At 42.1% G+C, this 12500-nt stretch overlaps 2 protein-coding genes across 9 annotated transcripts in view; both read right to left on the bottom strand.

The window, feature by feature from the left end:
- The window catches only part of LOC113825221 (guanine nucleotide exchange factor DBS-like), a 482891-nt gene that overhangs the window by 178181 nt on the left and 292210 nt on the right, over nucleotides 1–12500 (bottom strand). The window lies entirely within an intron of this gene.
- On the bottom strand, nucleotides 4081–11681 carry LOC113802423 (regulatory protein zeste). Of its 5 annotated transcripts, none has more exons than XM_027352996.2 (5): nucleotides 11488–11681; nucleotides 9477–9566; nucleotides 8615–8713; nucleotides 7659–7878; nucleotides 4081–7410 (listed from the first exon to the last, which is right to left on the bottom strand). In XM_027352996.2, the coding sequence occupies exons 2-5, from the start codon at nucleotides 9558–9560 to the stop codon at nucleotides 6092–6094; spliced, it is 1722 nt and encodes a 573-aa protein (XP_027208797.1). In that variant the 5' UTR covers nucleotides 9561–9566; nucleotides 11488–11681; the 3' UTR covers nucleotides 4081–6091. The 5 variants fall into 5 exon arrangements, with proteins under 5 accessions (XP_027208797.1, XP_027208796.1, XP_069993453.1 ...); XM_027352995.2 differs by having other exon boundaries at nucleotides 8615–8725; XM_070137352.1 differs by lacking the exon at nucleotides 11488–11681 and adding an exon at nucleotides 11386–11434 and having other exon boundaries at nucleotides 8615–8725.

A 12500-nucleotide genomic window follows, 5' to 3' on the forward strand; every position in this document is an offset into this window, starting at 1 on the left:
TCACTTCCCCTCGCCGTCACTTCCCTTCGGGCCATCAACCCGGCACTTCCCCTCATCCCGCTCGCCCTGTCTCGTGAGGGCGACTCCTCCTCCGCCTCGTCGCCGCCGCCGCCAGACACGGCCGGCGCTGCCACTCGACCCACAGACCTTCCTGATCCGGCTGCTCGCCCGCGGGGACGCTCACTGAGGCTGCGAGGGAGTGCGGCGCCGAGTGCGGTCGCGGCGCGGGCGTGGTGGGGGATGGTGACGGCGTGGCTGCCTCGCCAACACTGCCCCTCGCGACCCACAACACCATCTCCACCACCACGCCCCCCGAGCACGCGCACACACGGCCACCAGCCACTACCGCACATACACACTCACACACGCTTACACAAACGCACACACGGCGCACGCACTCACATGTGAACCCTCGCAACGTTCGTAAACCAGCTTGTGAATGGGGGGCGTGAGAAACGTCGACGCCATATACGGAGGGGGGAGGGGGGGAGGGGGGGAGGAGCCCGGGGGATCTTGGCGCCTTCCGACAAAGCCTCCGTCTGCAGAATCAGTATTTCTGACACGTCGCTGCGGTTCGTGATCCGGCAGCGACGGCGCTTCGAGACTCCATGAACTTTGCTCGGAGCCACGATCGATTTCGCCCATGGAATAAGATCGATTACGCGCCGCCAGTGACCACAGCAAACGATTACCAGAGCGCCTCCCACCCCCTCCCTCCTCCCCAAACAGCCTGAGTCACCTGTGTTTCCCCCAACAGCTGCATCCACCGGGACCCGCAGCAGGCAACGATCCCTCCCCAACCGCCCTTAAGCAACGAATAAAATTTCAAGCCAGGCGAATCAGGCCCCAGGACACCGACCCTTCCGGAGGCGGTTCGCATGTGCGGCGACCAGCTTCTTATCTCAACTCTCTGGACGGAAACATTGCTCATGGAACTTTAAAACGAAGAAGAGCGGATATAGAAAGTCCGCAATAAAACAAAAAAACAAAACAAAAAACAGGGATTTACTCCAAAGAAAACAAAAAAAACAAAACAAAAAAACTAACAAAAAACAGGGATTTACTCCAATCCGAAGAAAAGTCAAGCAAACATCAACCAGCGGACAGCTTCCCTCCTCTTCCCAAACCCTCCGTCTTTTTTCGCTTCGGTTCGTGGAGCGCCGATGCGTCGTCGATCCAGCTGGATAAGTATAGTTACGTAAGCATCTTGTTTCTGAGTCCCCAACCTCCTCCTTTCTCGTCTTACGGAGCGCCGACCGCAGCCCGCCTTCCCCCATCACTGTATAACCGCAAACCCGCCTTCCTCTCCCTTGTATAACAGCATGCGTTTTCTCTGATGCTGACCATGCCATAATAGAGTCGATCGGGGTTGTATAATGCCTCTGATCTTATATTTATCTACTTGAATATTAAATACTTTGCTTATTTTTTTTCGTCACGTATTGCAACCGATGCAACGTGCTGCCCAGGCGATTACAGTCAGCACTTGAAGTATACTGATGAAGCACAGACGAAAACCGATCGTTTTAATATTACAGTAACACGCGCACAATTAATATACGTGACTACATCACTACACTATGGATCATATATCTTTGACAACAATCTTGTGTATTCGCAAAACCCATAACGTTCAGACTTACTACAATACTGCATAGTTATCACATACATTATTACTTCTGCTATCTACACCAGCAAGACTGCACCATCACCACATGGACCACGATAATCCCTACACATGTAACACAAACATAAACCCCCTCATATACTAAAAGGAGAATAAATAAACCCCACGCTGCCAACACAGCTGCCAAACACCACACGCATCCTGCCATCGCGACCCAAACCACACACCGCGCAGCGTGGAAGAGCGAGTCCGCTCGTATGTCCGCAACACATGCTTAACGAGGAGCAACTTGACATGTTTACACGCACGCCCTTAACGTATTGGGAGGTCTTAATACCCAAAGCGTGGTGGGCAAAGGTAGGTGTTAAGACCCCATGATTTGGGTACTCTATACAGCATTTCTTTCCGCGACTGAAGAGCAAGAATAAGTAAACTAATGTCAACAAAAAAAACTTAAACGCGAAAGATTATTCGGAAAACTAAAGAAATACCACAAGTAATTCGGTCACAGTTGCGTAATCTGCTTTTTAAATCATTTATTAACACTAAATGTAAACTCGACGAACGGTAATCACAGTAATAACACTTGTATAAGCACTCCATACCTCTTGTCAAGTTCATTGTCAGCTAAACGGAAGGCGAAGGGTGAACTACCACACCCTGGCCGAACCCTGCCTGTTAATTGCACTCATTTCCTCCCTATTAAGACCTTCTGAGATTCCGATTGGCTGAACAGTTAGCGCCACATGAGCTAAGGTGATCAGCTTGTTTAAGCCTGGTAATTACAGCGGGTAACACGTTCAGACCGTTCCAGAATTATTGTACAGCGTGGCATTAATAACGTGCAAGGAAGGAAAATATAAGATGGGTTACTTTTTATGTACAAGAAAGAAAAAGAGATGATAACCAATTAAAGGAGGTATGATATAAATAAACACACGAGTTTCGGACGACATCAGGCATCAACGCAAACGACAGAAGTGCTAATAAAGTACTCTACTTCGATAAAAGTCTTTGAGCATAATGGCCCAACTGTCACCTGTCATGTGCAGCCCCTCGCACCGTCTATTGGTGGCTTGGAGATCTAAAATAACCAAGAAAATGTGTTTATGACGCTCCTAAATATTGGATTTTCTCCAGAGCTCGCGGGCAAAGTCGGAACATTTTCTTCAAAATATTCCTAGTTTATTCCCCTCTTGTAGTAGCAGAACGCGTACTCTGCGAACTATAAATAAGAAATGATTAATATTACGGATAATAATGTATCCTGTAGCTTTTACTTTCGGTGTGCTATATCAGAAACTCTGAGAATGGTTAATGGTTAAAACAAGTAAAATATAGAGATGAACTAAATTATAGCGGCGGAGAGGGATAGAAATGAAGACTAAGAAAAGAGATGAGCAAACAATTACTTCATGGTAGAATTTTGATTTTTTTTCATTATTTACAAAATGAAAGAAAATCACAAATTCTGATAATCTTTCGCTTTCTTCCTGTATGTACTTTTTGTGTGTGTTTTATCTGTCTGTCTGCCTCCCTTCTCTCTCGTGCTAGTTGTTAACTGAATGCCACGATCCTTATTTTGCTTAAAGGTTTGCAATAGTAACGACCAGTTGCATGTAAACTAACTTTACCGAGAATCAAATTAATTGGGGAACTACAACCATAATTTCAAGAGAAGCTAGAATTGGAATGGAAACCTCTCCATAATTTATTGCAGACAAACACAATCACAATAAGTCTTGCTATTGTCGTCCCATGATAACTCATTTGTAATTATAAAACTTTCTTTTGACAAAGAGTTCCTCACACATTTTACTGTTTTAATTTACACAAAAGAATCAACATTTTTTAGTGTATATGTTTCTGTCCTACAAACGTAAGCGACTTCAGAGCATAAATATGAAATTAAAAGCACTTTGCTCACAGTCATTATACTTACTACCCCATACAATATATTCCTGATCAATGTTCTTGATCTTCATGTAGAGGACAGGTATACACGTAAACAAGTCTTGAATATATATATTTATTTCCTTGAAAAAATAATTTAAGATGATAATCAAATATTGTGAATATTGACAAAGTTTGTTTATTTATCAAAACAGACATACTTCCTTCCACAAATATCACAAAAACTGCTGAATTAATAGAATTATTATTATCCTTTTAATTCTCATCTACTAATATCTTATATGAACTCAATAAGTAGAGTTAAATGGATTTATAGAAATGTACATCCACTTTGAATATAAAAAGAAACAAAATAAAATATGGCTCCGTTGCAAAGCATTGCATAAACTAAGCTGAGGAAATGTCCCTAAGGTCATGTCGTTCAAAATTTCTCCACTGAAGCAATAAATAATGCCATTCAATATAAAAATAAAAAAAGGATCCTTAAAATTACAGTAGAAAAAAATCTTAATTAAATAAAGACATCAAACAAATACATGTACTTTCATATCACAGTTTATTATTCTATTACATTTGTTAGCTTTTTATACAAAAATTACCCTTTACATTTTGTGGAATCTTTGTGGATACACCCAGTTCACGAACTGGATTCCCTCTCCATGTAGTTCAGATGCAAGGAACTGAGACCATAAGTCGCACAAAAGCTTCTAGTAATACTCATTGATATAAACTGTGGAAATACTTCCATCTTGCAGTAACCACCTTCAAAGTCTCTGACCCAACCATTATTGAGAGCTGTTGTATGATAATTTATAGATCAAAAATTAAACAAAATATATTTCTCAATAAGGTCTAGCACTATCTTCTATACATGATTATGCATATGTTAAATTAACATCAAAAGTCCTTTGCCAAATTGGCTCTTTTTTTCTTTTTGTCTGATATTATTAAAAAAGAAAATAAATACAAATAAATAAATAGTGTAAGTCTAATCTGAACATGAACACGATCATAATGCCTTCCATAATCCTGGCTGTCATATACAGATAAAAATATACAGCAGAGACCCCAGGAAATTGCATATCTGAAACAAAATAAAATGTACATTCTTTATAATGGTACTTTAATTACCAAGTGTCCAAAGGCAACCTAGTCACATACGCTATTATATTTACCATATGTGAAGCTTAATCATTTAGGGCACAAAAATAAATTAATAAATTAATAAAAAAAAATCTTTGAGACAGAATAAGAGCATGTCATATGCCCCGTTTGGCACAGTGTTTACAGAACTGTAAAAAAGTTGCTACCAAGGCTTCTCAAAATAAATGTACACACAAACGTTTGCCTTGTGTTCATACTCTATATATGGCTACATAGCAACCAGTCTCACAATCCATATTTCAACATAATTATGCCTTATAAGCCACTTCGTCCACCGTCACTTTCATATTTACACACGCTTTCAATCAAAATCTACCATCTCTCTTGAAGAGGTAATCATTGGCAACTGGATATGGAAATTAATGCCCATTTGGAATGGAATGGTCAAAAATTACTTAAAAACATTACCTACTCATGTCATATATTACATTACCTAAGTTTAACAATTGGGAAAGCTAAGGCCTAATCAATGGCTTGGAACTCCATATATATTCAATGCCCGTATGGTATGAGGAGTGATAGAAAATGATTTACACTAGTTCTATAAAACTAATCAAGTTAAACTGGGTGACCTTTTGTGATGATAATGTTATGAAATGATGTGAAAGCATGATATGGTACAGGCACATTGTCTGTAGCTTTATACTCATAATACCACTGGCATTTCATTTTTGATATTTTCATGTTGATTGCTACAGGAAATTTATCATCTAAATTTAGATCTGATTTCTAATCTCATATAAAACTGTAGATTTTAGCCTGAGGTTCTTTACAAATTTCTGGAAATCTGGGTAAGACCATTTCAGCAACTGATCTCGGACTTTTTGCCTTATGATACACTGTACAAGAAGTAAGATGTAATTAACAGACCTTATATAGATATGGTTAATTACAGTTTGAGGAGTGTTAAGAATAATCAGCTGCCACATATTTACATTGTGATCTTGCATCTTCATCAGGCACTATAACTACATCACTAACCTCTAGTTTTAGGATGGGGAATGAAAGCCCTAGGCACTGCTATTTGAAATCTGGGGCACCTATTGATTATTACTTCATTCACCAACACAACTCCTGAAAAAGGAACATGGGCTTACATGATCCCACTCCTAAGGCTAACCCCTGAAGAATGAGGAGACCATCAATATCACTGTAGTCCCGCATATAAAAGCAGGAATACAAATGTGAATGGAACACTCAAGGTGCAGCTCCTTCAACCAGCACCTTCATGGTGGCAATGAGTAGCACTCTTGTACTTTCAATCTGGCACCATAACTGGTCATGGCTCCTCTTAGCTGAATGAGACAGCCACTACAGAACTTTTATCTGGAGGAAGATTGTAATTAATGAGATTTCAACAATATTTGAGGTGCACTGACAGTCCCTTTACAGGCTTGTATACGGGAAGCCTGTAGGTCGCACTTGGGTTGGGGCTTGACCAGGGGGAAACATGCCTGGCTGCATACAAGCAGAGTATAATGGCTGTTGAGCCTGTAAATTAAGAGGTAACTGAACATGAGAATACGAGGGGTAGTTGGTGCTGATGGGAGCATGAGGCATGGAGACTGGTACGCCTGGATGGGTATTGGGGGGTACGGCAGAGGTGGGTGCTGCTGCTGAAACTGGAGGAGTGTTCCTGGCATCTTTTGACGGTTCTTGTGGAGCTTGTGCTGCCTGCTGCTGTTGCATAACTTGTTGTGCTCCAGTTTCTACCCGTTGGTCTTGTCTCTGATCTGGCTGTTGTTGTTGCTGCTGTTGCTGTTGCTGCTGCTGTTGTTGCTGAGCCTGTTGATTCTGTGCCCCAGTACTGTTATCATTATCATCATCGTCGTCATCACTCTGGCCCATGGCACGTTCAGCCTTTTTGTCCATTCGGAAGAATTTGACGTTGGGAAACTGTTCCTTCATGAAGTGTCTGAATGAAGAATATCCCATGACCTTGACATCTGGTTCAAAGTGTTCACAGTATTCCTTGTATGCATTGTGGATTTTCTTGCGCGTAATATCAGCTGGCAGGTAAACTGGTGGTGATTTGCCAGACTTGTTTGGTTTCTTTGGAGTATTTGTGTTTGGTGAATATCGAGCAATGTAACTCTGCAAGAAAGCAGCCGCGTGCTGGTATGTGTCTAGTGGGAATGTGTTGGGCGGCTTCTTTCCATGATTCCCGTGAACTCTCGGTGTCACTCCATTTACCATGACATGTTTTCTGATGGCTTTTAACTGATAATGCGTACAGTTTTCCAAATACAGAAAAGCGTCTAAGCACACTTTCTTCCCCTGGAAAACATACGATGCCCTAAGCCTCTTTCTCTCTTTGTGCCGAGAGGTTTCTTCAGGATTTGCTAAACATGCCATTGTCACACCCATAAGATACATGTCATGTTCATTCTTGGTCAGTTCTGCAATGTTCAGTCTGTGTCTAAATACAAACTCAGGATTCATGTTCTTAAAGCAATTGTCACCTTCGCACTCACATCCCTTCTCAAACCTTTCCCTCACCTGGTCACTGTTCTCCTCTAATTTGGTAGGATCTATACCTTCTGCTAAGAGGTCTGCAAGTTTCCTTTTCTTTTTAACCTCTTTCTTGATCTTGGGTTTTGTTTCCTGTTCTTCTTCATTTATGTCATTGGTGTTCAACGTCGTGTCTCCTTCTTGACTTTGCAAATCACCCATGTTGTAGTTTGAGTTCATGCCATTTTGTCCATCTGCAAAAATGCACATGATCAGTGTTGAACACAATTCCCTAAATTGCTCTGAAGTATGAAACAGTAAATGAACTGGGATGAACTGTCTTATCTATTTAACAAGCTACAGTAGACAATGTCATATATCATAATACTCCCACACTATTGGCCTAAAGTATCAATAAATTTAGTAGTAACAGAGATAAAAAATACCATCAATTGTCACCAAAAAAAGACGAGGGACAGATATTCCCATGAATGAGACTTACCCATATCAGTAGTTGACCAAATGGAATGTTCCAGGGGAGGAGGCTGAAGCTGTGACAATTGGTCTGCTGTCATGTGGGCGAGCTGAGGAGGTCCTTGAGGGGGTGGTTGTTGCTGCTGCTGCTGTTGTTGCTGCTGCTGTTGCTGCTGCTGCGGCTGCCCATTTGGTGCTTGTTGGTTGCTGTTATTGTCAGCCTGGGACACTGGGGGATTCCCATGTGGCTGCAAAGAGGCAATCATTTGAAAAATCTGGTTCACATTTCAAATTCATGTCACTAAACAGGTCACCTAAATCATTACATACACCACTCAGCAAAGGCAATCCAATCATTAAACCTACTGGGTATGTGCAATTAATATATTCCTTACTGGCATTTCTCTCCAAAATAAATATGTTCTTTTAGGAACTTTAAATACAGTTTCCATGAACAAAAAGTATTCTAACTGCCTGCAGAGCATGTCACAGAATCCATTTACACTATTTTAGCCAAGCGTCATTGCTTAAAATACAGCTAACATTCTTCATCAAACTTTTCCTCCCATCCCTCCTTTCTAGAGATTCTCTTTCATATCATCTTCCTGTTCTTGATTAGTTTGGCAAAACAGAAGAACAATGGTGTTCAGAAGAATTTAATTCCAACTGATATAAAAAATACATGAAACTGTAAAACACCAACAGGAGTTTGTTAAAAAAACTATCACTTTTGCCAGATTCTGAAAACTTTACAATATTATTACTCTGCGCATATTTTTTGTTAGAATACATAGAGTAAACAATTATTTGATTTTCTGAAATATAACAGCCTACACTTAGAAGAAATTCATTTTAATATACTAAAGCGAATTATTTTTTTTCAAATCAAAATACACACAGTGCATTGCTCAAAATCAATTTAGCCTATATAACACCACATCTCATTCACTCTGTCAAAACTTATAAATAACCGTGACAACTCACCTGGTACATGATGTGTACAGGTTGGGGATGTATGTGCCATTGTGGCGGAGGGTGTGGGGGCACCATTACCATTGGCTGTGAGGTGTTTGTTGACAGGTTCTGAGGTTCGTTCTGCAAAGGAGAACTCTGTAAAGCATAGTATCTTTCCTTCCTCATGGCCGGCCACTCAGGAGTAAGGATGTTTGTCATATAAAAGAAGCAAAAAAGTGGAAAAAATAATAAGAAATTCAGAGAGAAGTTGGATTACAACAAGAACCGAAAGTAAAGAGATGCACAAACAGAGGGAAAAATGCAGAGTAATACATTTACGCCCAAGTGTCTGAATCAAACTGTTTGTCCAGAGTAAATACTGAAGAGCAGAAACCAGAATTCACAACTGTTGCAAGCATAGTTATGACTTCATAATTTCAATGTTAAGATTGCAATCAGAATTCACATATTGTGCAACCATGACTATAACCTCATAATTTGCAACTCATGTGAAGAATATAATAAAAAAAATTCTCAACCAAAGAAATCCCAGAACAGCATTACAACCGCATACAACAGCACTACGCTTATTCCGTGAGCAGGCCTTTTAATAAACCCTGATGTCACCATTACTGACTCCCAACTGAGCTGAGTAATGTCGTATTATACAAAGGGTTCAACACAAGTAAAAGTTTCTAGGCAAGTGCTTCCTCTAAATCCATACTAAACAAAATACCAAATATAAAGTGCAGAATCACAATTGCTCTCACATGCATTTGCTTGTTACACTACACAGGTGGTTTATGGCATCCTATTTTGTCTTTTTAAATACGAAGTGTTTGGGAAAATATGAGGAAAGGTAAAGAGATCCACAAAATAATGACTGACTGACCTGTGCAGATGCGGGTGCTCCTAGGATATTAAAAGATCGAAGCACTTCGCTTGCCTCTTTCTCTGCTTGGCCATGGCCATCCATATCTCACTGTGAATCAGGGACCAAAGCAACATTGACTTTCCTTTACAATTAAAAACCTCTGATGATGACATAGTCTGTTACCTAGCAACTACATCCTAACTGATTCTGACAGGAAAAGGCACAGCAAACTTCAGTTATAGGCCTGACATCAATTAAGTCACTCAAAAACACAATACTCTCTCACCGAGCATTTTAAACTCCCTCCCTCACCTTGACAACATTTGTGTCTATAAATAGGCATTCTGTATCCCAATTCAATGTCTGTTTATGTGGTTATGCTGGTATTTGCAGTCATATTTACATTCCTTCTCATTAATACATTACCAACCCTTTTTCCAAAAATCAGTAGAAACTGTGCATGGATTGCAAGAAAGGATTCATATATTCACCATAATTATCTGACTTTACCTCCAGTTTACACTTTGTTTCTCTTAAACCAACTAAATCTATGTACATTATTTGTTATAAACTGGTATAAACTAATCCCATTCAACAAAAAAATGTGACTATATGGATAGGTAAAACACACACACACACACACACACACACACACACACACACACACACACACACACACACACACACCAAACCCGCCTCATCACCAACAAGATTCCCAGCTGGCGAAATCCGAGGTAAAACGTCAAAGAGATAAGCGAATGAATATTTAAAAAAAAGACAAAAAAGGAAAAAAAAAAAGATGGCGTCACTCGCATATCTGTCCGGTAGCCATTAATTATCATCCGATCGAGTTTACTGTTCCTCGACCTCGTTAAAAGAACTAATTGGGGGAGCGAAGTGCATCTCGGACGCTCGGGTCTCGTCACGCACATGCAACACGCACACGCCTGTACACATGCAACTTTTTTTTCTTTCACGCACACACGTCTTCATTGATACAAGTCCGCAGGCATTGGTAATTATGTATAAAAAATGTGTTATTGTATATACAGACAAACGTTTATGTAAGCATAAGTACGCGTACACGTAGTGTATACACACACACACGTAATATGCATGTATACATATACACAGGTGACACGCACGCAGACGTAATATAAGTGTACACGTACACAGAGGTGGCATTCATACGTGAGAACACAAATACATACATACACATACACACACACACACCTGTAGCTACACAAATACACACAGGTGTACATAGACAAATGCACACACACAGGTATATGTTTACAAATATACGGGTGTACGTACAAAAATACACACAAACAGGTGTATGTACACAATTACACAGGTGTACGTACACAAACAGGTGTACCTACACAAATATCCACAGGTATACATACACAAATATCCACAGATACACGAATACTCACAGGTATACGTACACAAACACACGCGAAAAGATGTACACACGCAGGTGTACGTACCCAGAGACACAAACAAACACTCACGCGCGTAGATCCGACACACGCCTCCCCGACACAGGGAATAATCACCCAAACACGGATAAAAACGCGAATAAAACGGCAAAAAAACATTAAAGACACACAAATCAAACACCTCGCGCCAACTTGTCACTCTCTCACCCTTAAGAGAAAAAAAAATAAAAAAAACGTCGAAAAAGTGTTTAAATATAAACCCGAACGGATGAAAAAAATGTATATCAACATATCACAAACCCACAAAAAGGCACGAAATATCAAACTAAAACAATTCTTTCCTCTCTCTCTCTCTTCCTCCTCTTCTCTTATCTCTCATTCACTCCCTCTCTCTCTCTCTCTCTCCCCCCTTTCGCGCTGCTGGATAAACTGCGTCGGATAAACTTGACCCTTAGCGCCGTGGATAATAATTTGGTCCTTACGGTCGCTCCGCTGGGTCGAAAGTCGTGTACGGGGCTAATGGCGGAGGATTCTCTGCTCTAGCGACACACACCAAGGGCGATCTCCCTATCCGATTCACTTACATTTTCAACTTCCCTCGGGCGACGGCGTGCGGGGCTCCGGTGGCCTTGCTCCTCGCGGGGGAAGGCGTTGACAAGTGCGAGGACGGCGTTGGACGAGGTGTACGGCGCCCGAGGTCGAGGATAAGACGGCAAATAACGCTCAACTTGGCGAACAAAGAGGCGAAAATGGCGGCGTCGGGAGGACGGGCGAGTCCACTGTCGCCCGAGCGGGGGAGGACTCTCGCAAATTGTCGGGGGCGGTTGGTCGGGGAATTCGGGGCGGGAGGGCGTTTTCGGGGGTGTCGGCGGGGGTATTGGAGGATAAGGAAGGTGTCCAACTTAGGTCTATGCCACATGGGCACGTTGTAAGCTTGATATCAGAGTAATTCTAATACAAGCCGAGTGACAGCAACACAGAAAACGGGACTCGTCGGCATCAGAGAAAACGGAGGAGTCGCGATCGATGCGAGGGGGAGGGGCTCTTCGGGGGGTGGGGGGACGGGGGTCGGTGGGGGAGGGGACTGGGAGTGACGGATGGCGGGAGGGAGGGAGGGAGGAGGGGGTGAGGGAGGGAGGAGGGAGGACGGAGGGGGGAGAGAAGAGGTGTGGGAGGACGGAGGGTGGAGTGGGAGGTGAAGGAGGACCGAGGAGGCTGCCGGAGGACGGAGGGTGGAGGGTGAGGCTGACGGAGGGCGAAGGGGAGGCGATGTGATGCGGGAGTGGGGATGGGAAGGAGGGAGGGAGGAAGGAAGGAGGAGGAGCGACAGAACGGATGGAACAAACATCACGCAGTCGCATCTTATTAAAAACAAAAAAGTGAAACCTGGCATGAGAAAACACACTACCACTCCGAACCCCAGCCAGTCAAAAGTGCCAGATAACTAATTTCACGCGAGGAGGAATCTTCCGACACTGACCGTGGTAATAAGATGGCCGCTCCAGTCCAGTCAGCAATTGTCTTGTGATTCTTCCCGATCAAGACGTCAAACACCATAAAAATCCATCTTATTTGCCTCAATCTTAACAGGACTCCC

This window comes from Penaeus vannamei, chromosome 23 (assembly GCF_042767895.1).
Source record: "Penaeus vannamei isolate JL-2024 chromosome 23, ASM4276789v1, whole genome shotgun sequence".
Taxonomy (NCBI): Eukaryota; Metazoa; Arthropoda; class Malacostraca; order Decapoda; family Penaeidae; genus Penaeus; species Penaeus vannamei.